The sequence below is a fragment of the Pongo pygmaeus genome, chromosome 20, assembly GCF_028885625.2.
Source record: "Pongo pygmaeus isolate AG05252 chromosome 20, NHGRI_mPonPyg2-v2.0_pri, whole genome shotgun sequence".
Classification (NCBI taxonomy): domain Eukaryota; kingdom Metazoa; phylum Chordata; class Mammalia; order Primates; family Hominidae; genus Pongo; species Pongo pygmaeus.
The window spans coordinates 6,136,419-6,161,835 of record NC_072393.2 but is presented as its reverse complement, the minus strand read 5'-3'; the positions used below and the strand labels follow the sequence as shown (position 1 = coordinate 6,161,835).

At 61.6% G+C, this 25,417-nt stretch overlaps 1 protein-coding gene and 1 pseudogene across 2 annotated transcripts in view; both read left to right on the top strand.

Annotated features, from left to right (window-relative positions):
* Positions 1 to 24,233, top strand: part of MLLT1 (MLLT1 super elongation complex subunit) — a 70,149-nt gene extending 45,916 nt beyond the window's left edge. The window contains exons 4-12 of one of the 2 annotated variants that reach the window (XM_054463153.2): positions 3,716 to 3,859; positions 7,362 to 7,487; positions 11,749 to 12,306; positions 16,403 to 16,490; positions 17,930 to 18,038; positions 20,438 to 20,537; positions 20,679 to 20,750; positions 21,208 to 21,279; positions 21,447 to 24,233. In XM_054463153.2, coding sequence (XP_054319128.1) covers positions 3,716 to 3,859; positions 7,362 to 7,487; positions 11,749 to 12,306; positions 16,403 to 16,490; positions 17,930 to 18,038; positions 20,438 to 20,537; positions 20,679 to 20,750; positions 21,208 to 21,279; positions 21,447 to 21,575 — 1,398 coding nt within the window. In that variant the 3' untranslated portion in view covers positions 21,576 to 24,233. The remainder of the gene's footprint in view (positions 1 to 3,715; positions 3,860 to 7,361; positions 7,488 to 11,748; positions 12,307 to 16,402; positions 16,491 to 17,929; positions 18,039 to 20,437; positions 20,538 to 20,678; positions 20,751 to 21,207; positions 21,280 to 21,446) is intronic. The other variant, XM_054463155.2, reaches the window with a different exon arrangement.
* Positions 22,231 to 24,233, top strand: LOC129019812 (uncharacterized; annotated as a pseudogene).
* Positions 24,234 to 25,417: the final 1,184 nt, after the last annotated feature.

Genomic DNA, 25,417 nt, shown 5'->3' with positions numbered 1-25,417 from the left:
CCTTTGCGCCATAAGCCGGAGGGTGTGGCTTCCTGAGACATGGATGTGACCGTTGCTCCTGAACTGAAAACCCTCCTCCACCTCCGGACAGGGTTCCCCCTCCGCAGGGGCGGCCAAGGCCCTTCTCCCCAGGGTCGGCGCCACCACCTGTCTCCACCGCAGCCGTGCTGGAGCCCGGGGGTCCCGTGAGGACACCACAGCCCGTGCCACTGTTTCCTGTGTGAGGCCGTGCATGCTCCTGGCGGTCCAGCCTGGGCACCCGTCCACCTCTTAACCCTTCTTGAGCTGACGGGCTGCTGGCCATCCTTCAACCCCACCACAGCCTCCAGGGAGCCTTCCCAGCCCCTCCCACCCCTGCTGCTGGACCATCCCCCCTCCAATCTGCCCTAGCATCTCACTCAGTTGGCTCACTTGGAACTAGGCCAGCTGCGCACCTCGGGGGAAGACAGGAGAGGAGTCCTCACAGCCCCAGGTTCCCAGTTTGGCAGGGACCCACGCCCCTGGGACAAGTGTCTCCGTAAAGGCAGGGGGCACAGAGGAGGGGCACGTGGCCACATTTGAGTCCTTAAGGAAAGCTGCGCAGGGGAAGTGTGGACTTGGCGGGGGGCGTGTCATTTAGGGATACATTCAGTTGCTCGGACCAAGTTTGTAGCGGGGCTTCCTGTAGGGGCTGGTCTTCTTACAGGACAAGAAGGCAAGAGGCGCCAGGGGCTGGCATCCCTCCACGTAGTCCTGTGATGGAGGCCGCCCCCACAGGCACCACCTCTCGTGTTTTGGCAGGACAAAGAGAGGTGGCGAGAAACTTTGTCCCTGCAGTTTTGTTTATGACTTGGGAAGGAAAGCCCTCCCTAGGCCGCCCTCCCTTCCGTCTCCTTACCCAAGCCTAAGTCACATGTCCCCTCGGACAAGGGGAGGGAGCCCTAGCCTGGCCCAGACAGGTCACGCCTCCCCGCCTGGGGCTGGGGCAGAGACCCACTTTTCTGAGATCGGGGCTTTCCACACAAGGTCACTGTCGGCCACACTGGCTGGCCTTGGATCGGGAACCTGTTCATGTTCACTTGTCTGCTCTGACTGGACTCATGGTTCTGGAGGCTCCTTCCCATGCAGGTGCACTTGGGACTCGTGGGCGGCTGCAGGAGCTGCCGCTGCCAACTGTGTTGCTAGCTGGGCCCCGACTCCCAGGAGACACCTGTCCCCAGAGCTTGCGGAGCCTGGTGCCACCCGTGCGAACCGTCCGGCACTGCAGGCAGGCTGGGGAGAGATGGCACGCTGCAGCACCTTGAGCCCCTTGGTCTGTCCCCTCTCACCAGGACTGAGGGTGTGGTCGTGCACCTGCGAGCTTAGGCTGCTGGGGAAAGGGCTGAGAATAAAGAGGGTGCAGAGGACGCTGGGCCCGGAGCTCTGCCCTGCGTCTCCACTGCTGACCGAGCCGGTGTGATGTCTCGAGCTTCTCAGCAGTGTTCCTCAACTCAGAAGTCTTCACAGGATACCCATCCTCTTAGTTATTTTTATCCCGGTGGACTGCATTTTAACAAAGAGTGTTGTAATTTACCTACCATAAAATTCAGCCTTTTAAAGTGTATAGATTTGGTGGTTTTAGGATATTCACAGTGTTGTGCAATCATCACAATTTTTAAATTCCAGCATGTTTTCATCACCCCCGAAAAAAACCTTGTGTCTGTTAGAGCCACTCCTGCACCTCCCACCCGCCCCCAGTACCCACTCACCCGTGTCTCTGCATTTGCCTCGGCCTCCCAAAGTGCTGGGATTACAGGCATAAACCACGATGCCTGGGCCAAAATTTTGAAATGTTTCCAAAGTTCACGTGATCTAATTTTCCTTAGTTGCCTGTGCTTTTGGTGTTGTATTATAAGAAACAATTGCCAAATGCAGTGTCATGATTGATACCTGTATTTTCTTCTGAGAGCTGTGTGTCATTAGTGCTTATGTCCAGGTCTCTGATCCATTTTGAGTTGTTTTCTGTGTGTGGGTGGAGTAGGGCCACCACCATTCTCCCCCGGGTGGGTATCCAGTTGTCCCAGCACCATTGGTTGAAGAGGCTCTTCGGTCCCCATTGAGTGGTCTCGTCACCCTTGTCAAGCACCAGCTGCCCATAATGGGAGGACGTGAGCCTGCACGTTTGTTTGCTTGTTTGTTTGTTTTTCAGACAGTCTTTCTCTGTCGCCGAGGCTGGAGTGCAGTGGTGCGATCTTAGCTCACTGCAACCTCTGCCTACCAGATTCAAGTGAGTCTCTTGCCTGCCTCAGTCTCCCGAGTAGCTGGGATTACAGGCTCCTGCCACCACGCCCGGCTAATTTTTGTATTTTTAGTGGAGACAGAGTTTCGCCACATAGCCCAGGCTGGTCTCAGACTCCTAAACTCAAGTGATCCGTCTGCCTCAACCTCCCAGAGTTCTGGGTTACAGGCGTGAGCCACCGCGCCCGGCCCGTGCACATTGTTTCTATGAAAACCTCCCTTCCTCCGTGTGACATTCGGGCTTGTCATAGTGCGGTTCTTCCACACTCCCCTGGGACCTGTGGCTTACATCATTTGGGATGGGGCAGGGTTCTTAAGGAAAAGCAGGTGAAATTGTCTTGCTTCGGCTGGGCGCAGTGGCTCACACCTGTAATCACAGCACTTTGGGAGGCCGAGGCGGGTGGATCACGAGGTCAGGAGATTGAGACCATCCTGGCTAACATGGTGAAACCCCGTCTTTACTGAAAATACAAAAAATTAGCTGGACACGGTGGCAGGTGCCTGTAGTCCCAGCTACTTGAGAGGCTGAGGCAGAAGAATGGCGTGAACCCGGGAGGCAGAGCTTGCAGTGAGCCGAGATTGCGCCACCACACTCCAGCCTGGGCAACAGAGCAAGACTCCATCTCCAAAAAAAAAAAAAAAAGAGAAATTGTCTTGCTTCGAAATTTCAAGGTTCACAGAAACGCAGCCCCTGCACATGCTGCTGGGCCTCCACAGGAGCCCGTTCACACAGCTGCTTCCTGCAAGCCTGCCTGCCCTGAGCCCTCCTGGCCTTTCTGTATTCATCACAGCCCGTCACTCACAGCCCTTTTCCAGGCCACCCCATCAACTCCTCACACCTTTGTGCGGAAAATCCATCAGCGCCTGCCCCACGCCAGGAGAGCGTCCCCCTGTCTTCTGGGCTGGCGAGGGTGTGGGGCGGCACCCAAAGTGGACAGAGCCTCCTGGAAACTGGGTCGTGACCTTGTACTTTTGCCCCCTCTGGGTGCTGCTCTGTCGTTTGAGTCTGCATCCTGCGTCCTGCGTCTGTTGGGCTTGGCCCTGGCTGCAAAGGAAGCAGGGAGTAGAGGTGGTGAGATCGTGGGCCTCAGAAGTCTGGGGCAGGTCTCAGTGCTGCCACGCGTTAGTTGGTGTCTTTGTGCCTCGGTTTCCCTGTCCGTTAGTGGCACTGTGAGGGTTGAAGGGGGTACATGTTTCCCGTAACAGTCCAAGAGCATGGCTATGAATGAGCTTTGTTTCTGCCATGGGGCCTGCAAGACCCAGTTAGCTGCACATAGTAAGCTGGTCGATTTTGAATAAGGGCAGGGCAGGAGGTTCCCTGAGAGAGAAGTGGGTGCAAATCAGAGGGAGGGGAGCAGAGGCCTGGTGAGGGAGAGGGGAGGACCAGGGCCAATGGGGAGCTGTGTCCCTGCCCCACGGCCACCCTCTGATGCAGACTTTCTTGTTTTGTCTGTTTCAGGAGGAGCCGAGGAAGGTCTGCTTCACCTACGACCTGTTCCTGAACCTGGAAGGCAACCCACCTGTGAACCACCTGCGCTGTGAGAAGCTCACGTTCAACAACCCCACCACGGAGTTCCGGTACAAGCTCCTGCGGGCCGGCGGGGTGAGTGTGCCCCGCCCCTGCCCGCCAAGGGGCTGCCCCACCGAGGCTGCTTTGCTTCGGCCCCCTGTGCCCAGCCAGAGGTGTCGGTGCTGGGGGCCGAGACCCGAGGCGCAGGTCACACGGCAGCGCCCAACAGAGCTGGAGGGGACCTGGGAGCTCCACAACCTGTGCCGGGGCGTGGTGGCTGCAGGTGACTCGTTGCGGGTCACCCTGTGCTTCTGGGTGGCCGTGGGTAATTAGCACCTTCCTGCAGGAAGTGCTGGGAAGGGATGGGCGCGAGGCCGGTCTGACCGCGTGGCTGGGCCTGGAGCTGGCTTGTAACTAGCCGGGCAGGGCCTCCGCACAGGGCCCCTGCCGTGCGCATCGCCATCACCTCTGACTTCGGGAGGCCAGACGACAGTGCCAGCTCTGGGGCCAGGGCTCTCCAGGAGTCGTGTGGCCGGGACCCCCATGCGGTGGCTGGAGTTGAGCCCTCCGGACCCCGTGGGGGTGCAGAGTTCCCCACAAGGGCTCTTGGCAACAGGGTGGGCGCAGGGCTGGTGGTGGTTATGGAGGAGGGATGCGTGGAGGGAGGGACGTGCTGGCTGAGGCCTGGTCACAGAATAGCAATGCCACCTTCGGGGCCCAGGGCCACAGAGCCTTTGCCTGGGTGCCGGCCTGAGGCTGTGATGGAGCGGGCCGGGGTGGCGTGGTGTGTGTCGTGTGTGGTGTGTCATGGGTATGTACGTGTGTTGTGTGTGGCATGTGTCTTGTGTGTGGTGTGAGTGGCATGTGTGGTATGGGGTGTGTGTCGTGTGTACATGTGGGGTGTGACATGTACATGTGTGGGGTGTGGCATGTACAGTGTGTGGCATGTGTGGCATGTAGGGGTAAGTGGTGTGTGGTGTCACATGTGGGGCGTGGGGTGTGTGTGGCGTGTGTATATGTGTGTTGTGTGGTATGTACATACGCTGTCTGGTGTGTCATGTATGGTGTGTGCATGGCGTGTGTGTCGTGTCACTTGTGGGAAGTGTGTGTGGTGTGTCACGCATGTATGGTGTGACGTGTGTTGTGGGGAGTATGTGAATGTGTCAGGTGTGTATGTGGTATGTGTGACGTGTGGCGTATGCGGGTGGGGTGAGTCGCCTCCTGAGTGAATTTGGGGCACCGTGGCTGTGGGTGTCGGGCTGGGGAGTCCTCCTTCCTCCTCATGGGGCACGATCAGGTCCTTGGTGGCCGTCGTTCTCCTAAGAGGAAGGAGGCGTCTGTCCATGTAGAAGCTTGAGTGAGTCCTGCTGCAATCCTTGTAAAGCCCCGCTTGTGGTTCTGATCTGGGGAGGGCGGTGCCGGCGTGGGTCTGTGTGGATGGCGTGGCTGAGTGCTGGGTGGCCCGAGGATGTGAGGGCTGGGTTCCAGCGCCCTCCTGGCTCCGCTTTTCCACCTTCTTTGATGGCCAGGTGTTTTCACCACGTTTGCAGTAGGTGTTTTTGGGCGTCCCCGGAGGTTCCGTGGTGGCGTGGCTGTGGGAAGTGGCGTTCCCTGGGCCGCTCTGGGCTGCAGCCAGGACCTGGCTCCCTGTGGGAGGCGGCTTCCTTTGCTCCACAGTGATGAAGGCTCTGAGGGCATCGTCTCAACACATAAAAGCCAGGGGCGGGGAGGAGGCGCGGGGCAAGGCTGGGAGGAAGGGCCGGTCAGGAGGGAGCGCTGGCTCCACAGAGAGACGCGCAGGCTGAAGCGGGCGCCGTGGGGGGTCTCTGCCCCAGGCGCTGGGCGCTCTGCCCTCTGAGGGCGGGCTGTCTGGGGAGCTGGCTGGCTGGGCAGGAACTTTCCAGGCCTCCAGGGCTTGCCCTGGAGTGGGGCTCTCAGCCTTAGCAGCAGCCGGAGGCCTCGGTGGCAGGGGCTCCTCTCGGGGCTTCCTGGGACCAGGCAGTGGCCGCCGTCTAGCAGCAGGTGACCCCAGCCCCCTGCCGTGGATGCTGGGAGACCTGGGAGGAGGGGCTGGTTTCTGTGTCAGCGAGCGCTGCTTTCTCTGCTCCTCTCACTGGGGGTCGCTTGGAGATCGGTAATGGGAGAGAGGGTAGGACTTCCCGCCGTTCCAGCCTTGTGCCCCTTAGGACCGTGTCTTTTCTCTGCCCTCATGGCTGAGGGTCTGTGTTTCCGTCGGGGAGCCTGGTCCTCCTGGCAGTGCTTGTTGGAGGTGGGAGTCATCCGCGTGTTCAGTTCCCAGTTCCTTTTTCTCAAGGGTCTGTGCTAGAGCGAGACACTGTGTGATCCTGAAACAGTCAGTCTAGGGCATTGTTTTGAGGGGAAAGAAGGTAAATTACCATGAGAGTTGAAGGAATGGGCCTGAGAGCGAATGGGGCTCAGCCTCCTGGCAAGCCTGTCTGTGCACGGCGGCCTTCTGTGGCTCCTCCGTGAGCCTGCATGGTGTGCGTGCTCCAGAGCGTGGAGGGCCTCCCGTGGTGTGTTTTCAGGGACGGCTGGGGCACATGTGCTGTCAGTGCTGAGTTGTTATGGTCAGACAGGCTCTGAGAAGCAGCTCAGAGCAGGGACCCTAGGGGCCCATGGCCTCTTTTCAGCCAATGTCCCCATGGCCGCATGACATCAGCGTCCTTAGATGAAAGGCTTGGCTGGCCGGGAACCGCAGGTGCTCAAGGCTGTTAGCGGTGCTTCTTCTACTGACTTCAATACTTTTTTTTGAAGTGTGTTTTCTTCTTTTGTTCTCTCTTGCGGCCATCTGGGAGGCTTTTCTCTGTGGTGGTGGCGTTCCTTAACTTGCAGTGTTATTTCAAGACCTTGCTCCAAGCTTCCGCCTGCACAGCAGGTGTTTCCTGGGAGCCCTCCTGGAAGGACCCCAGAACTTTCGTCATCCGTAGCCTCTGACGGAGCACAGGAGCAGATGCCCCATGCTGAAGGCTCGCTGGCTCACTCGGGCCTGCTTTGCAGAGAGCCCCCTCGGTAGGCACAGGTCGTCTGCCTTGGTCTCGGCCTCAGTCTGGGTGCTCTTGCCCTGTTCGGGTCCGCTGCAGTCACCGCACACCAAGGACGGCTCATTCCCCGGGCACGTGGGACCCACTGGAGTTGCACCCATGTGCACCCCGGGAAGTTGCTGCCTGCCTGTCGCAGGCGTCTGGCTGGCCTCTCACACTTCTGAGCTGTTCCCCCTAAACCTCAGTGCGTAGGTCAGGCTTCGGCCACAGCTGCCTTCTCATGATTCTCAGTGTGCTCCGCAAGTCTTCTTGGGCCAGCCCTCCGGTCCACTGTTCCCGGAAGGCCGCGTGGCCCCACCTGGTCCCAGCCATCCTGGGATCCTGGGCTTTTCTTCGCTCCCCACCCATGCCTGCTTCATCTGCGTGCTCAGCACCCAGTCCCCAGCAGGGAAGTGCCTGGGATTCTTTCGGGAAAGCGCTCAGGCTCTCCCTTCTCCCCTCCTGCAGAGGGAAGCCCCACCACCTTCAGCCCGGCCCGTGTGGGCCCCCTGCCCCCTGCCCATCGATAATGACTGTCTCTTCTCTGTCACTAGGTGATGGTAATGCCCGAAGGAGCAGACACGGTGTCCAGGCCCAGTCCCGACTACCCCATGTTACCCACAATTCCACTCTCTGCCTTCTCTGACCCCAAGAAGACCAAACCATCCCACGGCTCCAAGGTTAGTGAGGCGGAAGGCCCAGTCGCGTGGGAGCGCCGGGGCCCAGCTGTGGTGGGTCTGGCCCCGGCGCCCTCCCTCCACTGGGCTGGGCCTTCCGCACCTGAACTCGCTCCCTTGGTGTCTTCCTCTTTGAGCTCTCTGCACACCCCTCGCTGCGCACTGCCGCTTCCCTAGGATTTCAGGAATAAGCCCGTGATCATGGGCTCTTTGTCCTGTTCATCTTGAGGCCAGAGACCCTGCCTAGTCCTCTCCCGTTCTGCCAAGTGATGGCAGGGCCCCAGGACTGCTCGGCCTGAAGCCCTGAGACCTTCGCTGACGGCTGTTGGGGTGGCCGCTGGGTAGAGTGTCTCTGTCTAGGCTGCAGCTGCCCACCTCTTCCACCCTCCTGAGGGCAGCTGGGGCTACTCCTGCCCTTGGCTGTGCCAGGCTTTGCATCTCGGGCTATGGCTCACTGCAGAGTTCCGTGTGGGGAAGGGCAGGGGAAGCCAGGTGGGCGCCAGCTGAATTCCAGTGTGGAAGAAAGTTTTTACGGTCTCATCTCAGCCCAGTCAGTCAGGTGGGTGGCACTCGGCCTTTCTGAGGCTTCTCTCTCTAAACCGTCCCTGAGCGGCAGTTCAGAAGACAAGCTAGAAAGCCCTTTGATGGCATCAGTGTCCCTTTAACCCCTGAGCACGCCCCAGTCCTCCGTAGCCACCCACTCAGCGCAGCCGTTCCTGGAGGCTGAGTGGCACGGGCCCTCGGGGCAGCTGCCCGGTGCCCACCACCCACACATCTCTCCACTGGTCCTCTCCTTTCTCCTCGCCTCACTTGTCTGCCGGGCCCTGCGTGTGGGCCCGGCCATCCCAGGCGGGACAGGCAAGTCCAGCTGCCTCACAGACTCACCGTCACCCACGCGGGAGAAGAACCGCAGCACCCAGGCAGGTCTTTCTGGCTCTTTCCCCAAGGCCAGCAGGTCTTAGAAATCGTCAGACTTGCCAGATTCTCTGAGTAGGAAACGGAACCCTGGGGTCTCCCCACTCGGCCTCCTGGCCTGTCTCTCCCTGAGCCTTGTGGAGGCTCAATGAAGGAAAAGCTCTTGCTGGGGATCTTGGTGGTGTCCCTCTCAGCCACCACAACAGGATTTCTTCTGTACGGGTCACTTCAAGCCACCTAAAACCCTGCGTAGAAAGGACTTCTTGGTTGGAGAGGTGCCCTCCCTGGGGCTGGCGGGGCTGCGTCTGCTGGGGCTGCTGGTGGTGTCTCTTGCCAGAGTGTCTCTGAGACCCCTGGAGGCCCCAGCTGGTGAGTTTATCCACCAGGCTCGGGAGGCCTGTGGGCTCCACCCTCTCCGTCCCTGGAGGCTTCTCCAGCCACCGGGTGGAGAGATGTAGGCGGCATCTGTGGGGAGCGTCGGGCAGCACAGGGTCCTGCCGAGGCACTTGTCTGCTGAGGGCATTCTGAGAAAGCCCCTCTGCCCCGAGCCCTAGCCTGGCGAATGAGCTGCCGGCCCCACCGTGGAGCCCTGGGTGGCCTCTTGCCCGGCTGAGCGCCCTCCTTTGGTCACTGGCTCTCTGCCTGGAGAGTGAGTGGCCGGGCCATGTGCTCCGAGCAGAGGGGCCTCAGCAGGGTTCCCTGAGCCCAGAGAGATGGGATAGGTGGGCCTTTTGGGGCCTTGCCCATCAGAATCCCCAGGCCGGGGGACTGCTGGTGAGTGCAGCTGCGGCAGCTTTGGGGTACTCAGTCCTGGGGTTTTGTCCCCACTTCACAGCCCCCACCCAAGAGTGGTGTGGCAGGCAGGAACCACAGCCTGGTAGAGGGGGCAGGACCCTGTCACGGCCTTGCCTGGCAGCAGCTGCAGGGAGCCAGGTGTCACCCCATGTAATGTCAGGTACTTGGCCTGGTTGCTCTTTCCCGGGGAGGTTCGCAGACAACCTTGCAAACGTGATGTTGATGGCTTCTCACCCTGGAGAGTGCTCACGTTATGCTTAAAATTTAGTGCCTAATTCGGATCACAAGGTTAGGAGATCGAGACCATCCTGGCTAACACGGTGAAACCCTGTCTCTACTAAAAATACAAAAAATTAGGCGGGCGTGGTGGCAGGTGCCTGTAATCCCAGCTACTCGGGAGGCTGAGGCAGGAGAATGGCATGAACCCGGGAAGTGGAGCTTGCAGTGAGCCGAGATCGTACCACTGCACTCCAGCCTGGGTGACATAACAAGACTCCGCCTCAAACAAAACAAAACAAAACAAAAAAACAAAAGAAAAAAAACGTAGTGCCTAATTTCAGAAGCTGTGGTGTCGGGTGCCTGTGCTCCTGTGTGGGAAGGCTCCTTCTAGCCGGGCAGGCCCTGGTGGCAGCGGTGGCTCAGCTGACCCCGGGCCAGGGGCACACAGTGGGAACTGTGTTAGGGGCCTCTGGCATGCCTTTGGAGTTTGCTCTCATTCTGCCCTTGGTGGCTGTGACCCCGGCTGAGCTCCTGCAGCCCAGCTGGGCATGTGTCCCCTGCTGGAAGAGGCCAGGGTGGCAGGTGGCATTGCAGTGTCTCACACCTCCCTCCTTGGGGAGTAGCTTGCTGTGGAGCACAGCCCCATTCCACACCCCAGCTCCCAAGGGGATACCCCCTGATAGCCCTGCATGGCCCAGGCCAGCTGGGGGGATTCTGGGGGCACTTCCACTGTCCCATGTGGAAGAGCCAGGCCAGGCACAGGGCTTGCCGTTTCTCCAAGGAGGTGGCAGAGGCCTCACAGCCACTGGTACTGTTCCTGAGCCTTTGACATTGAATGTGGGCTGTGGCTTTGCAAGAAGATGGCCAGCCCAGGAGACTGGCCATGGGGCAGCTGCTGTGTCTGCCCTGTGGTTTTTTGCTGGGAGGAGTCTGTCCCTGGACACTCAGGTGGTTTTGAGAGGCCTCTGCCCAGCCTGCCCCTCCCGCATGTCTTTGGGGGATCTGTGAAGTGTGGCCCCCCTCCTCCCTGGTACTCTCACTGCTCCCGGAGCCCCTCCCCAGGGCCTTCAGGGTCTGGCTGCTGCTGGCTTCTGTGCCGGGAGGCCACGTACGCGATCGTCTGGACAGGCTCTGGGGCCGCCGTGCACCTGCTGGCCGCTGCTCCTTTCCTAGCAAGGGTGGAGCCCCAGGTGGCTGATGGCAGAGAAGCCTGCTCAGTGCTCCTGGGTACGTGGGGTGATACAGGGTCTCTGTAGGGAAGGTGAAGGCGTGGCTCCCACCGCGGGGAGTGCTGGCAGTGTGCCTGTCGGATGGGGTGTAGGGCAGAAACATACAGCATACAAGCAGCAGCGCCCAGGCTGGCCGCAGGCTGGGCCAACTCAGCCATGGTGCTGGCAGCCCCCACACTGCGTGCTCGCTGCTAGCCTGGCCTGCGCCGTTGCCCAGTGAGATGGTGGCCTTGCCCTTCCTCGAGGAAGCAGGCACAGATGGCTGGGGTTTTCTGCCTGGGTCCTGCAGTGTGCAGGTCACAGAGCTGGGCTCGCTCCTGGGCCTGTGTCCTGCTGCTCTCTGCCATCATCTTACCTCTGTCCTCAGTGGGATCAGCCCACGAGTCCAGCTCCACCCTAAACCCTCTGAGGCAGAGACCTAGGAATGTCCTCGGTGTTTTAGGAAAGCGACCCAGGCGGTTTCCCTTCTGAGAAGCCCGAGAGCTGTTTGCTCCGTGCGGTACCTGGGACCCAGTGGGCGCTCAGCAATTGGCTCCCCGAAGCCAGGCCTGAGCTGGCTGGACCCTGGGGGTGTGGAGTCCTGGGGAGAGGGGCCAGCGGGGCTCAGAAAGGAAGGCCGTGAGTGTCCGAGCAGGAAGCACTGAGCTTCCCGCACGTAGCATGAGTGCTGGGTGAAGGAGGCTGAGATGAGGGGCAGGGCTGCATCCAGTGCCCGCCAGCACCCCGCAGTGCCAGCACAGCCTCTGACTTGCCTGGGCCCAGCTGCGAGGTGTTAGGGCGGGCGGGTGCGGGCGAAGTGGCCATGCTTTGCCTGACTCAGCCTGTGCTCTTCTTGAATCCCTCAGGGAATGTCAGTTCAATTCTGAGGGGAATCTTAGCCTGCAGCTGCTGGGGACCAGCTGACACTTCCTAGTAGTTTAAAGGGACAGCTCCATTTAAAACTCTCACCTGCTGCCTTACCTTTTTGCTTTATGGAAGAGTTTCTCTAGCTGAGGCTGAATCAGGTGGATTATGCTTTGTAGGGGTCAGGGGTGGCGGAGCAGGGCGCCCCGCAATGCCACGTGACCTTGTCTCTCCCCTTGCCCTCCCTGCTCTTGGCTTTGCAGGATGCCAACAAGGAGAGCAGCAAGGCCTCCAAGCCGCACAAGGTGACCAAGGAGCACCGGGAGCGGCCCCGCAAAGACTCCGAGAGCAAGAGCTCCTCCAAGGAGCTGGAGCGTGAGCAGGCCAAAAGCTCTAAGGACACCTCGCGGAAGCTGGGCGAGGGCCGGCTGCCCAAGGAGGAGAAGGCACCACCGCCCAAGGCTGCCTTCAAGGAGCCCAAGATGGCCCTGAAAGAGACCAAGCTGGAAAGCACATCCCCCAAGGGTGGGCCCCCACCCCCGCCCCCACCCCCACCCCGGGCTTCCAGCAAGCGGCCGGCCACCGCCGACTCGCCAAAGCCCAGCGCCAAGAAGCAGAAGAAGAGCAGCTCGAAGGGGTCCCGGAGTGCTCCAGGCACCTCGCCCCGCACCTCTTCCTCCTTCTCGGACAAGAAGCCGGCCAAGGACAAGAGCAGCACCAGAGGGGAGAAGGTGAAGGCCGAGAGTGAGCCCCGGGAGGCCAAAAAGGCCCTGGAGGTAGAGGAGTCCAACTCAGAGGACGAGGCCTCCTTCAAGTCCGAGGTGAGTGAGCACTTGGGGGCAGGGCAGCCAGGTGCAGGCAGTGTGGTGGGACCCGCCTCCCTTCTGGAACAGTGGAAGGAGGTGGGATCTGAGCCCGGACCTCAGGTCTCACCAGCTGCTCCTCCCACTGGCTCCTTGTAACCTGGGGCCTCCATGCCTCACTAGGCTTCGGTTTCCCTGTCTGTCAGGTGATAAAATCTGCCCCGTGAGGAGTCCCTTCTCGCCTCCTCGGTGGCATTTGTGGGTGGTTCTGGTAAAGCATGATGGCGTGGTCCTGAGGTTCTGAGCTCCCCTCCTCCAGCAGCCCCCTGCACGGGCCCGGGTCTTGGCTGCTGTGGTGCCAGTGGGCAAGCGTGTCTCATGGTTGCTCTGACCATGGCGCGGTCGGCCCGGCCTGGAGCTCTGCCAATAGGGCATCTGGGAGACTCACCCTTGTCTGGAGGGTTAATGATGAGGGCTTCAGACAGCCCCTAGCCATGAGGAGCAACAGGGCCGTGCCCGGCTCCCTGTTTAGGTGTCTGGTAGGGTCAAGAGCATCCCTCCTGCCCACACCCATTGCACACAGCTGTGACTTGGAGATACTCACATCTGGCCCCACCAGTGTCTGAGCTTGGGACGAGGACCCCTGTCAGGGACTGGCCTTGTCACCATGAGAGGCTGCAGGCTTGTCCCACAGCACAGCATCCGGACATTCTCAGAGGACTGCATCAGACATGACTTGAGCCGCAAGAGCTGGTAGCCACCTCATGGTCTTGTGGCCAGACCCTGTTTGGAGCTTGGGATGGCGGTGGTGTCTTCCAGCACTATTATCTGGCACTTGGCATTTAGACAACAGACACTGGGCGAGGTGAAAATGAATGAATGGATGGATGAGGGTCTGGCCATTTCCCTCTGTTGCCAGCCCCAGCCCTCAGGGGCCTTTTGTGGGTCCGGCTTGCCCTCAAGGAAGCTTTGCCTCCGGGTCGCTGAGGCTTTGAAAAGCCGCTGGGGCTTTGAACGCAGGTCCCAGCCACAAAGCCAGAGGGGGTTATGTGGGCAGCGCTGATTGCCCCCAGGGCCCTCATGGAGGTGGTGGGGCTGGCTGGGGGTGTTGGTCCAGCCTCTGGGTAACAGTGCGTCCTGGCTCATAGACACATAGGCTGGCAAGGCTGAGTGCCCGGTGCTCCCCGTGGCTTGGCACTGGCTGAAGATGGCACCATCTGCTATGACCCTGAGGCGGTGGGGGGGCCGGTGCCACCTCCCAGAAGTCCCGGGCCATCTCAGTAGCCCTCCCAGCTGTGGGAGGGCCTGGCGGTGCCTGCTGCGCACTGAGCCTGACCCCTTCTCTGCCTGTGCAGCAACCACAGCCCTGGGCAGGCGTTTGTTCCCTCCCTTCTACCCCAGGGTTGGGGATAGGTACTGGGTGACATGCAGTCCCAGGCCAGGCATCTCCAGGCGAGGCCTTCTGGCACCTGGGGCTGGGTGTGCAGCACGCTGGGCAGCGGCAAGGTGGCTCCACGGCCCGCTCCACTCCCTTCTGCTTACCCAGCCTGGCCCCCGGCAGTGAGTGAGTTGGCTCCTGGCTCCCGCCACTAGTATTGTGAAACAGCTGGAATATTTTGTGGGGAGATTCCTGCCACCTCGCACGCCGCTGCTTAGAGTGGCTGGGTGGCCTTGAGGCTGGAGTTGCTGGAGGAGGCTTTGGGACCTCCTCCTGGCCAAAGAAGAGCACCCCGTGTGCTGAGAGGCTTCTGAGCAATGCGGCTTAGCGCCCCGAGGTCTGTGCGGGAGTGAGACCCAGGCCCCAACAGCACAGAGTCCCTGACGCCTCTTCCCCCAGGGGCCTCGCCGAAGCCCAGGCTGCTATGGTGAAGAAGCACATTGGCCTTCCAGACCTCGGGCCCCTTGGCTTCCCCTTGGCCGTCTTGGGCCGCCCCTCCCCGGAGGCTGTGTGTGGCTGTGCTACCAGAACCGGCCATCAGAGGAATCTGCACCAGCTGGGGTCTGGCCCACGCCCACCCTCGTAGGGCAGCTCTTTGGGCCGAGTCCCCGGGCTGAGCTCCCACGTCCTCCAGCTGCTGCCTTGGGGATCTGGAGTCAGTTTGCCCTGGCCCTTGGGGATCTGGAGTCAGTTATGGACCCAGTCTGCTCCGCCCTCCCTCTGAGCCCCGGGTGTGCTCTGGTGGCCCTTCTGACCACATCACCTTAGGGCTCTTCTGGTTGAGACCATTTCCGGATTCTTTTCCTCCCTGTCCCTTGGATTTGGACGGAAGGAAAGGGGGCGCGTGTGGCCAGCTGGCTTTCCTCTGTCTGGCATGGCGCCAGGACAGGCTCGGGGGCCTCTCGGGGCTCAGCATCCTCTCTGCTTCCATCCCTGCTGACCTTGCACAGCCTCTTTTGGCCACCTGAACTGCCCCCTCTTCACCCTTAGTGAGAAAGTGCATGGGATATGGGGCCAGGACCTTGGATACTTCTCCAGCCCACCTCCCTCCAGGTTGGTGCCCACACCTCTGCCCCAGGGATTCCATCCAGAGGTCGAGGGAGGACTAGCCTTGGCCTCCGTGTGCAGGCAGCTGGCGGTGCTGGGAAAACTGAGGCTGACATAGGACGGCCTTGTTCTGAGTAGCAAGGCCTGCTGGTCAGAAGGCTGGGGTTAAATAGGCCGTCTCTCGGTCACCTCTTACTCACCCCCGGCCCCCAAGAACAGAAGTCCAGGCTGTGCATCACGCAGCTCCAGGCAGGCCCAGCCAGGGGTCCTGGACGCTCTGGGGTATGTGTTCGGGACTCAGGTAGCCTGAGTGGGCAGTGACTGATGGGCACCACAGCAGGCTTTCCCAGTGACGATTCATCGGGGAGCGCCATGTGTTGCTGGAAAGGGGCGCTGGCAGGGGCTGGTTTGAGGGGCAGGAGGGGGCTGGGTTGGGCTGCAGTAAACCCTTGGGAAGTCCCTTTTTCCCTCTCAGGCACGGGTGAGTCTGGACCTGCTGCTTGGGAAGGCCTTGGGCTTTCGTGGGGCCCCTTCTGCAGGGTGGAGGCTGCCTCGTCCACATGCTAGGGGAGGGGCCGGGGGCTCCCAGGCACTCAAGGTCCTGAGTCCCACCGGCTCAGTACTCCGTTCACGGCTTCCCTTGCATGGCTGGCAGCTGCAGCGGCCCCTGCCAGAATCCAGCAGACCAGCTGCCTCCTCCTGATGGAGGGAGGACCCTGGAGGGGACTGGTCTGAGGGGCTCAAGCCATCTACTATCACCAGACGGGCCCCCAAGGTGAGGGGGCTGCCCTGGGCCCGCCGTGTCCTCTGGCACACCCCTTGGGATGAGCCCATTGGCAGAAATGTGGGCCTGGAACAATGGGCCCCTCCCCTTGCAGGTGTCTGCAGTGCCTGACTCCCGTCCACCCAGGAGCTGCACCTCTGCCCCATACACACCTGCCCCGCACTGTCACCCTCTGCCCTGGCATCGCACCCCTTGTGTCCTTGTTGTGGCTTTTACTGCCCCCTGGTGGCTGAGCCTGGAAGGACAGCTGCGGGAGGAGGAGGCGGGTGGGGCCGGGCTTGCCCATGGCTTCTGTCCCTTGTGCACACACGCTCCTCAGTGTCTTGGGCAGCTGGCGGTAGGAGCAGCGAATGGGTGGGGAGACAGAGCTCTCTGCCAGCCCTGAGCCCCAGGACAGCGCTGGGTCAGAACAAGAAGTGTCCACACCCAGCTTTCCTGTTCCAGACCTTTTTGCGACACCAGTCAATGCCTGCCCTCTTGGACGAAGGCAAGGCCCACCCACCTGTGGGACTTCAGGCCCCTGCCCCAGCCTCCCTCCCAGTCCCCTGTGCACCTGCCTGGGTAGACAGGAGAGCCCACGTGGTCCACAGGGTCTCCTGGCGCTACCGGAAACCCAGACATCCACGGGTGTCCTAGGGCTGGCACGGGAGGCTGTAGGCTGCACATGGCCTGGGCGCTGGCTCCCTAGTGGGTTCTCAGCAGCACACGTGGGTACCCTTGGGACCCTGGGGTTGTCTGGGGAGACCCAGTCAGCGTAGCCACTGCCAGGGGGCCCCCTTTGTCTCTGCTGAAAGGTGACAGCTCTCCCTCTCTCCCTTCCCTGCCCATCCCGCCATTGGGTGAAGTCTGCCCAGTCAAGCCCGTCCAACTCCAGCTCCAGCTCAGACTCCAGCTCAGACTCAGACTTCGAGCCATCTCAAAACCACAGCCAAGGTGTGTATGGAGAGCAGCTAGGGGGTATGGATGGGGCCGGGGAGGGCCCGGAGCTCAGGCCACGTGCGCACTCCTCAGCGTCCGCTGCCCGTGCAGGCCGGGTCCCGCAGATCTGTACATGGAGGGTTTTGGTGGCTTGGGGAAGTCTATATTTAAAAGCAAAGCAGGAACAAGTCACCGGACCTCCAGCCAGGCCCGGGGCACTGCTCCTTGTGGTGGCTGTTGGCATGCACCCCGTGCCTGGAGCCGGGCTGGTGAGGGGCTTCTGGTGAGGGCCCTACCCATGGCCAAAACTCTCCCTGCACTGCTGGGGACCATGGACGGACGGCATCACCTCCTCCGCCCATCCCACCCACTCCCCAGGGCCACCAAGGCACTGGCTGCCTGTGGACGGCCGGGGTCTCCTGCTGCCGGAGTGTTTGGCGTGCCCTCTCCCTCTCCAGGCAGGCCATCCTGAGTAGGGGCGGCTTTCTGGGGAAAGGACATAGGCCCATTGGCTGCTCCAGCCTGCCCCAGAGTGGGGAGGGCCCTGGGGACCAGGCAGCCTGCGGGACACAGCAGGAGAGCTGCCCTGAGCCCCCGGCCCCAGCCCAGACCCCAGCACCCACTCCCAGGCAAAAAGCGTTTCCACTCCTGGATTGGAACAAGAGCCTCCTTCCCCCTTGGCCTGGAATCCTTTGCAGGGGGGCTGGGGGAGAGGAGTGTGCGGGGTTGTGGAGGGAGTCTGGCCTGGAATTCAGCCGTGCAGTTGCCGAGGGGGCTGGGGGATGGGGCCCTTGAAGCCCACACTCGCTCCAAGTGTTCTTATCTGCCGGGAAGGGAGGGGGACCTACTGAAGCGGGATCATGTGACTAAGGTAATTGAGGGCTTTGTGTCCCTCTGTTGCCTTGGTAACAGGAATATAAACCAAGATGCCGTCTGTAGGGGACTGGAACCGTGTGCCTCTGGAGAAAGGGGAGGACGGTGGACTGGGAGCAGCAGAGGGGATTACTGAGGGGGTGGGCAGGCCGGCGTAGGGCACAGGCAGAGAGATCTGTGACCCCAGGCCCAGCTTCACAGTCAGGCTGTGGCTCCCTCGCCCTCCCTGGGCTCTCGGCAGAGCTTCTGATCTCTGGGCCCCGAGCAGAGGAGGGGTTCTCCTCCGGCCGCAGCAATGGAGGGGCCCTGCGCGCCCACTGCCGGCCAGGCCCCTGAGGCCTGCGAGCAGGTCCAGGAAGGTAGGGAGGGGTGGGGGAGCCAGGGCGTTCTAGGGGAAGGGGGTGGCTGCCGGTGTGGGGGCAGTTCTTAGAGATGGGCACAGGGACCCCCAGGTGGGCAGGCGTGTGCATTTGGGGGTCACCAGTGTCAAGAAGCTCTGCGTGGCCTCATGGGCGAGGGGCCCTGGAGGCTCAGTGGAGCCCTGCCGTTGTCTCCCCTCCCTCCCTGCCCCGCCTCCGCAGGACCCCTGCGCTCCATGGTGGAGGACCTGCAGTCCGAGGAGTCCGACGAGGACGACTCTTCGTCAGGCGAGGAGGCTGCCGGCAAGACCAACCCGGGGAGGGACTCCAGGTGACGGCCCAGCGGGAGCCAGTGGGCGGAGGCGGCCACCCGGGGCTACTCTGGCTGGGTCTGCAGTGATTGTGGGGCTGGAGGTGGGGTTGGGACTGGAGGGTCCCCTGGGAGGGCCAAAGCGGGGATCCGTCCCCAGGCGGCCTCAGTCCAGCCTGGGCCTTGGGGTGGGCCTGGGGCTGTGTGTCCTCCCCTGGTCCCTGAGGCTGAGGGCCTCAAGGGCTGCCCCCATCTGGGGCCTTGGGTGGCATCCCTCCTCGTGGTAGCTGGCAGGTGTGGGCTATCTGGCAGGGAGGGGTGCAGGAGGGAGCCCAGGCTGGAGGTGGGGGGAGGGGAGCAGGCCTGTTGCTCTGCTCTCGGGCCAGGAGACTCCCAGTCCTTTCCCACCTGCCTTACACGGGGCGAGGATCCATGGAGAGCCCCGTCCTGGAGCAGCGGACACCCAGTGTGGGAGCAGCTTTGGCTGCCTGTGGGAGCCTTCCCGGGGCTTTGGCAGCCTTTGGCTGCCTTCCCGGGGAGGCACAGGGGTGCCGAGGCGCATCCTTGGGATATGCAGGACCCTTGGCGTGACCCCACCAGGGAGAGCTCCACGCTCTCGGCCTCCAGCCCAGCAACAGCGGAGAATGTGCGGGCCTTGGCCCCGGGCACACAGGCTTCAGCGGGCGGGGGTCCAGGCTTTTCCAAAGCTGTAGCAGAGCCGGCAGTCAGCCCCTCCTCCCGTGAGGCTGAGGCCTCCAGGCCTCAGTGGCTTCTATTGGAGACAGGGCTGGTTATCAGCCTGCACCCAGCAAGGTGCATGGGAGCCTCACAGACGCCTGCAGGTGTGTTGTTCACTAAAGCCACCTTCCTGCAAGCTGGGCGGCAGGTTCTGGTTGGTCCCCCGTGTGCAGCGCGCCGGGCCAGCAGGCACCCGGCGGGATTCCCACCCATCGCAGACAGAGCAGGAGCAGTGGCTCACTGCAGGGGAGCCGCTGGTGGGAGGTCTGGGCCCACGACTCCGACAGGGACTTAGACTCTAGACACGAGGAGGGCTGTGGCGTCCCCGGGACAGGACCTGGAAGCAGGCTCCTGCCTCGTTCGGTGACATTCAGGGTGGATTCTGCTTGCGCCAAGAGCCGTGAGCGCAGAGAGGCTGACGGAGAGTTCGGTTCTAGAGGGGCTGGCAGGCATGGCACAGGGGCCGAGCCGCACGCAAAGCGCCTTTTGATTCCTCCCGGAACGTTTGTGTGGGCCCTGGGTGAGGGCTTGCCGGCCTTGTCCCTGTGTTGCCGGGGCAGGGAGCACACAGGCCGCACCGTCGGAGCTTCTGCACACCCTGGACTGCTGCTTGGGAAGCCCAGTCTGCAGCGGTGCCCAGCCGTCATCCCAGTCACCTGTGGGATGTGGGGCAGAGGCCGGCGGGAGCGCAGGCAGGGGCATCGCCTGGGCAACGTGAGCCAGACCTGGAGCCGCCAGAGCCGGGAGGCAGCTGCAGAGAGTGGCCCCAGCCTGAGGCCACTGAGGGGCAAGTTTAAGAGATGAACGGAGCCTGCGCCGGGGCAGGAGCAGGCCAGGAACAGGGACAATGGCTGTGCTGCCCACCGGGGAGTCCAGTGTGCTCGAGCCGCTTCTGGCACCTTGTTCACTAAGAGACCTGGGGTTTGCTGTGTTTTAAACGTGTTGTGAAGTGATAGTTGTCAGGGGCTCCTCTCACTGGATCAAGCCCAAAATATCCCTGGCAGAACGGGACCCCAGGCACGCAGAGTGAGAGAAAAATGGGCCCAGGCTCTGTGTGTGGTCATAGCAGCCTCCTTTCACAGATGGAGAAACTGAGGCAGAGGTCAAAGACCTGCCCCCCAGGGTGGGGGAAGTTGAGAGCTTGGACCTCTCCCCACACCAGATACCTCTGTTTAGGACCACACCCTCTAGGGTCAGGGGGCCGATGTAACTGACGGAGGCCTGCTGTCCAGAGCAAACCAGGGTCAGGTGGCCACGGGAGCATCAGAGCGACGGGCGGCCATGGAAGCCCTAGTGCTGGGAGAAGAGGGCATGTTTTTCAGCAGGCAGCTCCTCCTCCCCTTGTTAAAGCCACAGAACCAAGTCAGAGGACCACAGCCCAGCAAGCCCCATCTGGCTGGGGGGCTTTGTGTCCCGGGTATCCCGGGCCACTCTTGGCCTGCTCGGGCGGCCCCCAAAGGGCCTTTGGGTGGCCTGGTTTTCTTGGGGTTCTTTCCTCTTGGTGGCCACACACACAGTACTTTTTTTTTTTAAGTTGAGGTTCCTGCGCAGAGCTGAATGGAGCTGTCAGGGGTGTGTGGGCTCAGGCACCGACTCTGTGCAGGGCAGAGGCTTGAGCCTGGGGGTGGGGTGGGGGCGGTGGGGGCGGCAGGGACCTGATGCGCCCCCGTGTGTCGGTTCAGGTTGAGCTTCAGCGACAGCGAGAGTGACAACAGTGCCGACTCCTCCCTGCCCAGCCGTGAGCCCCCACCCCCCCAGAAGCCTCCCCCACCCAACAGCAAGGTGAGCCTGGGGCCTGCAGGCAGGGGGTGCACCAGAGGCCGGGCTTAGCCCTGAGCCGGGCTGTCCTAGGAGGGTTTGTGGGGCCTTCGGGGCTGGGGAGGGTGTGGGCCACAGCTCAGCAGAGACCTGGGTTCCCCACAGGTGTCAGGCCGGAGGAGCCCCGAGTCCTGCAGCAAGCCTGAGAAGATCCTCAAGAAGGGCACCTACGACAAGGTGGGGGGCACCTACGACAAGGCGGGGGGGACCTACGACAAGGCGGGGGGGACCTACGACAAGGCGGGGGGCACCTACGTCAAGGCGGGGGGCACCTACGACAAGGTGGGGGGCACCTCCGACAAGGTGGGGGAGACCTACGACAAGGTGGGGGGACCTACGACAAGGCGGGGGGGCTACGGAGGGGTGGGGGTGGGAGGTGCAGCCAGTGGAGGACCCCAGAGCCCCCCAGCACCCCACAGTCGGACTCTTCCTGGGCAGGAGCAGGGACAGTCCCTCCCCTCCCAGTGCGGCCTTGGAGCTGAGGGGCTGCCCCTGCAGCCTTGGGTCTTCCTTGGGGGTGGATGTGGCTACCTCTGTCCTGTGCTGGGATGGACTGGGTCATGGGTGGGGCTGGGCATGGGAGCAGGAAGGGTCCAGGGCCCCACACGCTGCTGAGACCTGCCCCCCTCCCCAGGCCTACACGGACGAGCTGGTGGAGCTACACCGGAGGCTGATGGCGCTGCGGGAGCGCAACGTGCTGCAGCAGGTATCGCCCCCCTGAGGGTCCCGCCCCACCGAGGTCGGGGTGCCTGTGAGGAGTATGGGCTGCGGGGGCCCCTGGTGCTGCCCCAGGAGCCCCATACCTCTCTTGGGGAACAGGGCAAGCCCACCCTTGGCCTCCTGCCCCTGAAGCCACCTGCCACCACCTTACAGATTGTGAATCTGATTGAGGAGACTGGCCACTTCAACGTCACCAACACCACCTTCGACTTCGACCTCTTCTCCCTGGACGAGACCACCGTGCGCAAACTGCAGAGCTACCTGGAGGCCGTGGCCACATGACCCTGGGCCGCGTGCCGGGCCCCCACCGCCGGGGTCCTGGGAGGCTGCAGCCGGGCCTCGCCTGCCCTTGTCTCCCGTCTCGCCTGCCCGCAGCACTGCCTTAGCGACAGCCCTGTCCTCGCCCGCACGGCCCGCTGCACTTTCCTCGGCGGCTCCCTGCCCACTCTCCCCGCTCCATCGCCAGGAGCCTTGGGGCCGGGCTGGGCCACACGCGAGCCGCCCCCCGGGCTCCCCTCAGAGAGCGGCTGGTGTTGAAGGCAGCTCTGGGCAGAGACAGGGCCGGGGGCCCCTCGCCCAGCCTTGGGACCAGCCCCTACTGCTCGGCGGGCTGTGCGGCAGGGCGTCGCTGCCCCAGCCTTTCTGAGCAGCGGACCGACGGCTGGGGGGCGTCTCCAGCCTCCCGAATGGTTCAGAACACACCCTCTGCCCACCCTGGACCTCAAAAGGCCCTGCCTGTATGTCTGCGTCGTTGTCCGTGTAGACCTAGCACCGGTTCCTCCCTGGCTCGCGCTGCGCTGGGGTCCGTGCTGTATAGTTCTCTCTATTATATATGTGTGTGCACTGTCTGGTCCAGAGCAGTGTCCATGTGCGTTTCTGTGGCAGCAGTGCACGTGGGGTGGGTGGGGGGTGTGTACGGTGGGGCTTGTAGGTTAAGATGTCTGCGCGGTGTTGTTGTGGGGCTGGAGGCCGAGCCAGGCACGGCAGCTGGCCCTCTCCAGGCGCATGGAGGAATTCTCCCTTTGCCGTTCCAAGGATGCCGCCGCCTCCTACCGGGGCTCCCAGGGGGCCGGCCAACACTACAAAGGGCAGCGAGTCCTCAGGGCGCCCGGGAGCCACCAGTCTACTCTCGGGCTCTACTCAGACTAGCGCCAACAGTCTCCGCGGACAGACTCGCATCAGCCGCCCTGGGGCTCGGCCTCCTCCCATAGGCTCCTCTTCCTCTCTTTCATTCAAGTCTTCAAACTTTGGAAAAAAATATGAGCTTTTGCCAAATAAGACGGGATAGTTTATGGAGTTTTCTGGGGCGCATTGGACTCTGGTCAGCCTCTCGAGCTTGGGCTCGGCCATCAGCAGGCCCAGTGGGTTGGCGGGCTGGCCCTCCCAGGCTGCCTTTCTCTCTCTGGTCGCGGCCTGGTCCTCCCCGGCCTCCACCGCCGCAATTCATGCTGGTGCCGCGCCTGCAGCCCCACTCCTGGTATGCCTGAGATTCTCCAGGGGCCAAGCCGGTCCTCCTTCCCAGCCCACTCTTCCAGGGCCAGGACGCTCCCGTGGAGCCAGCCCACCTTGGCTGGGGGTCCCAGGGGCTGGAGGCCTGCCTGGTTAGCCTCTGTTTCCCAGACATTGACTCGAGGCGCCTCCAGTCCTCTCAACCCCCTGACTTTCAAGTCCTTTCAGATCCTTGTGCCCCGACCAAGTTATGAGGAAAAGAGGGCTGAGGGCCTGGAGGTGGGCTCGCGCCCCCTCGAACCCACCTAGATGTCTCCTCCCCAGCCTGTGAGTTCAGACTTGGGGGGCTCCATCTGTTCCTCCCTGAGGCCCCTCATCTTGTCCCTGCTCTGATTCTGTCAGCAGATCCCGAACACTCCTTGGTGGGGACCCATGCCTCCAAGGCTGCCCCCAATGCCAGCTGTCCTGGGGAAACTCCCCAGAACTCTCGGGGAAAGGCCCGAGAACCTTCGGAGGAAGCCTCCGGGACTCCTCGCCATCTGCTCTGTTTCTCTCCCGGCCCCACTGCCTTCAGGTATCGGGAAGAGGGCAGGCCCCTGTGCCCCCTCTCCGCTTCCCAGGGCGGCCAACAATACTCCACTGTGGGGCGCTTCCTTTTTTCTCTGGAAACTAAGACATTGGACTGAAGGAACTGGCCTGAGGGGGGCTGACCAGGGGCCCGTGCTGCTGGGTGCTCTACGCACAGAGGCCGCCGGGGTCACGGACAGGAACCTCAGCCCAGGGTGCTGGCCTTTCTCCTTCGCAAGAGTCCCCCAAGATCCACACAGCGACTCGAGCAGCCTTCCACTCAGCCAGAGGAGGGCCGGGCTCCCCCGCCTGCTCTCGGTGGTGGCGTCTGGCCCTTCCTGCCATTTCCAAGGCCTCCGGAAGCACCAATCCAGTTCTCAGTTACCTCCTCTGGCCGGAAGGCCTCACGTTGTCCTCCAGAGCTGCTCTGGGCCCAGGGCTGGCTCCGTGACCACCCAATGGACGTGCTGGGCAGCATGGGCTCCAAAAGCAGCATCCCCAGCTGCTCTCCCACCCCACCCCAGCTGCCCGGCGGCTGGGCCCATGAGGGCTCTGGGGACACTTCCATAGGAAGGGGCCCGGCACTTTGTGATTGCCACGTGTTTCGTGTTAAGCCGCCTGCCCCCAGTGCAAATCTCTGTGTTTTGCTCTCTCCTGAACAAAAATGTAAACCGACGCCGGAAAGCAAATGGTATCGAATACCTTTCTTGCCCATAAGGGTTTTTACAAAGAATGTGTCTCACTAGGAACTAGGACACTCATCGGCCCGAGACCAACTCCTGGATAAAAGGAATAAGGAGAATCGTGTTTGTTAACGAGTTACAGGATTGTTTCTTTCCTGGATTTTAAACTTTTGTTAAATTGTGAAATTATGGAGGAGTTTTATAGAAAAAAAAAAGTGAAATAAAGTCAGATGGGAAAGCAGACGCATGCATCTGCCTGGTTCCTCCTGTCCAGTCAGTGGGCAGGCGTGCGAGGTAGCCTGGGGCCCCCTGCCCCGACTACCTGTCCCAGTGCCCCCAGATCAGTGACCAAAAAGGGGAAGGAGGGTTGGGACCAAGCCTGGTAGGGGCGGGGAGTGTGAGCCAGGCTGGAGACGACGCCACCAGCAATTTAAGAGGGCAGAGAATTATTCGGCTCACATCCTGCTTCTGATGCTGTGCTCTCTACTTGGAAGCAGACAGCAAGGTTTGGGTTGAGAAGAAAACTTCGTTTCATAAGGTGGATGCATGGATGATGGATGAACAGATGGGTTGGGTGAGTGGATGGGCGGTTTGATGGATGAGTGGATGATTGGTTGGGTGGACCATGGATGAATAGATGGGTGGGTGGGTGGAAGAAAGGATGGAAGGATGGATGGATCGATGGGTGGATGAAAGGAGGGAAGGAAAGGAAGGAAGGAAGGGCAGATAGGTGGATGGATGGATGGAAAGGATGGATGGTAGGAAGGATGGATAGATGGGTGAGTGGATGGAAGAATGAATGGATGGGTGGATCAATGGGTGGGTTAATGGGTGGATGGGAGGAAGGAAGGATGCCTGGATGGATAGATTAATGGGTGGATGGATGGAAGGAAGGAAGGATGGATGCGTGGATGGATGGATGGATGGATGGATGGAAAGAAAAATGTAGGCAAAGACATTTTTTCCCAGGAGCCAGCATGCCATCTCCTAGTTTCCCTATGGTGGGTTTTTCTCTGGCCTCAGTGTGGCAGAGCTCAGTGAACCTCCAGGAGACAAAGCTGTCACTGGCCCCATTTGAGCAGATCTGTCCCTTCTGTGCTCCAGCTCCAGCTCCACCCAGAGGAGCAGGAGTTCCATTCCTGAGCAGCCCACATTGCAGGATCACCGTGGCAGCCACTGATTGAGATCACTTTTGTCAGCAGGCAGCAGCTGGGGACTCAGCTGGGCTCAGCTTAGCGCTGGGGACTCTGGAGCATGTCTTCTCCCTTCTACTCTAGAACCAAAAAATCCGTTTCCAGCATCAGAGTGTGGCTTTCCCTACCCTGTGCCTTACCAGAGAAAGGTTCTTTTAGGCCTTTGGGGTATGGTTTTGGGTCTGAGCTCCTAAAGTAAGAATATGGAGTGAAAGAGGGTCTACAGTGGTTC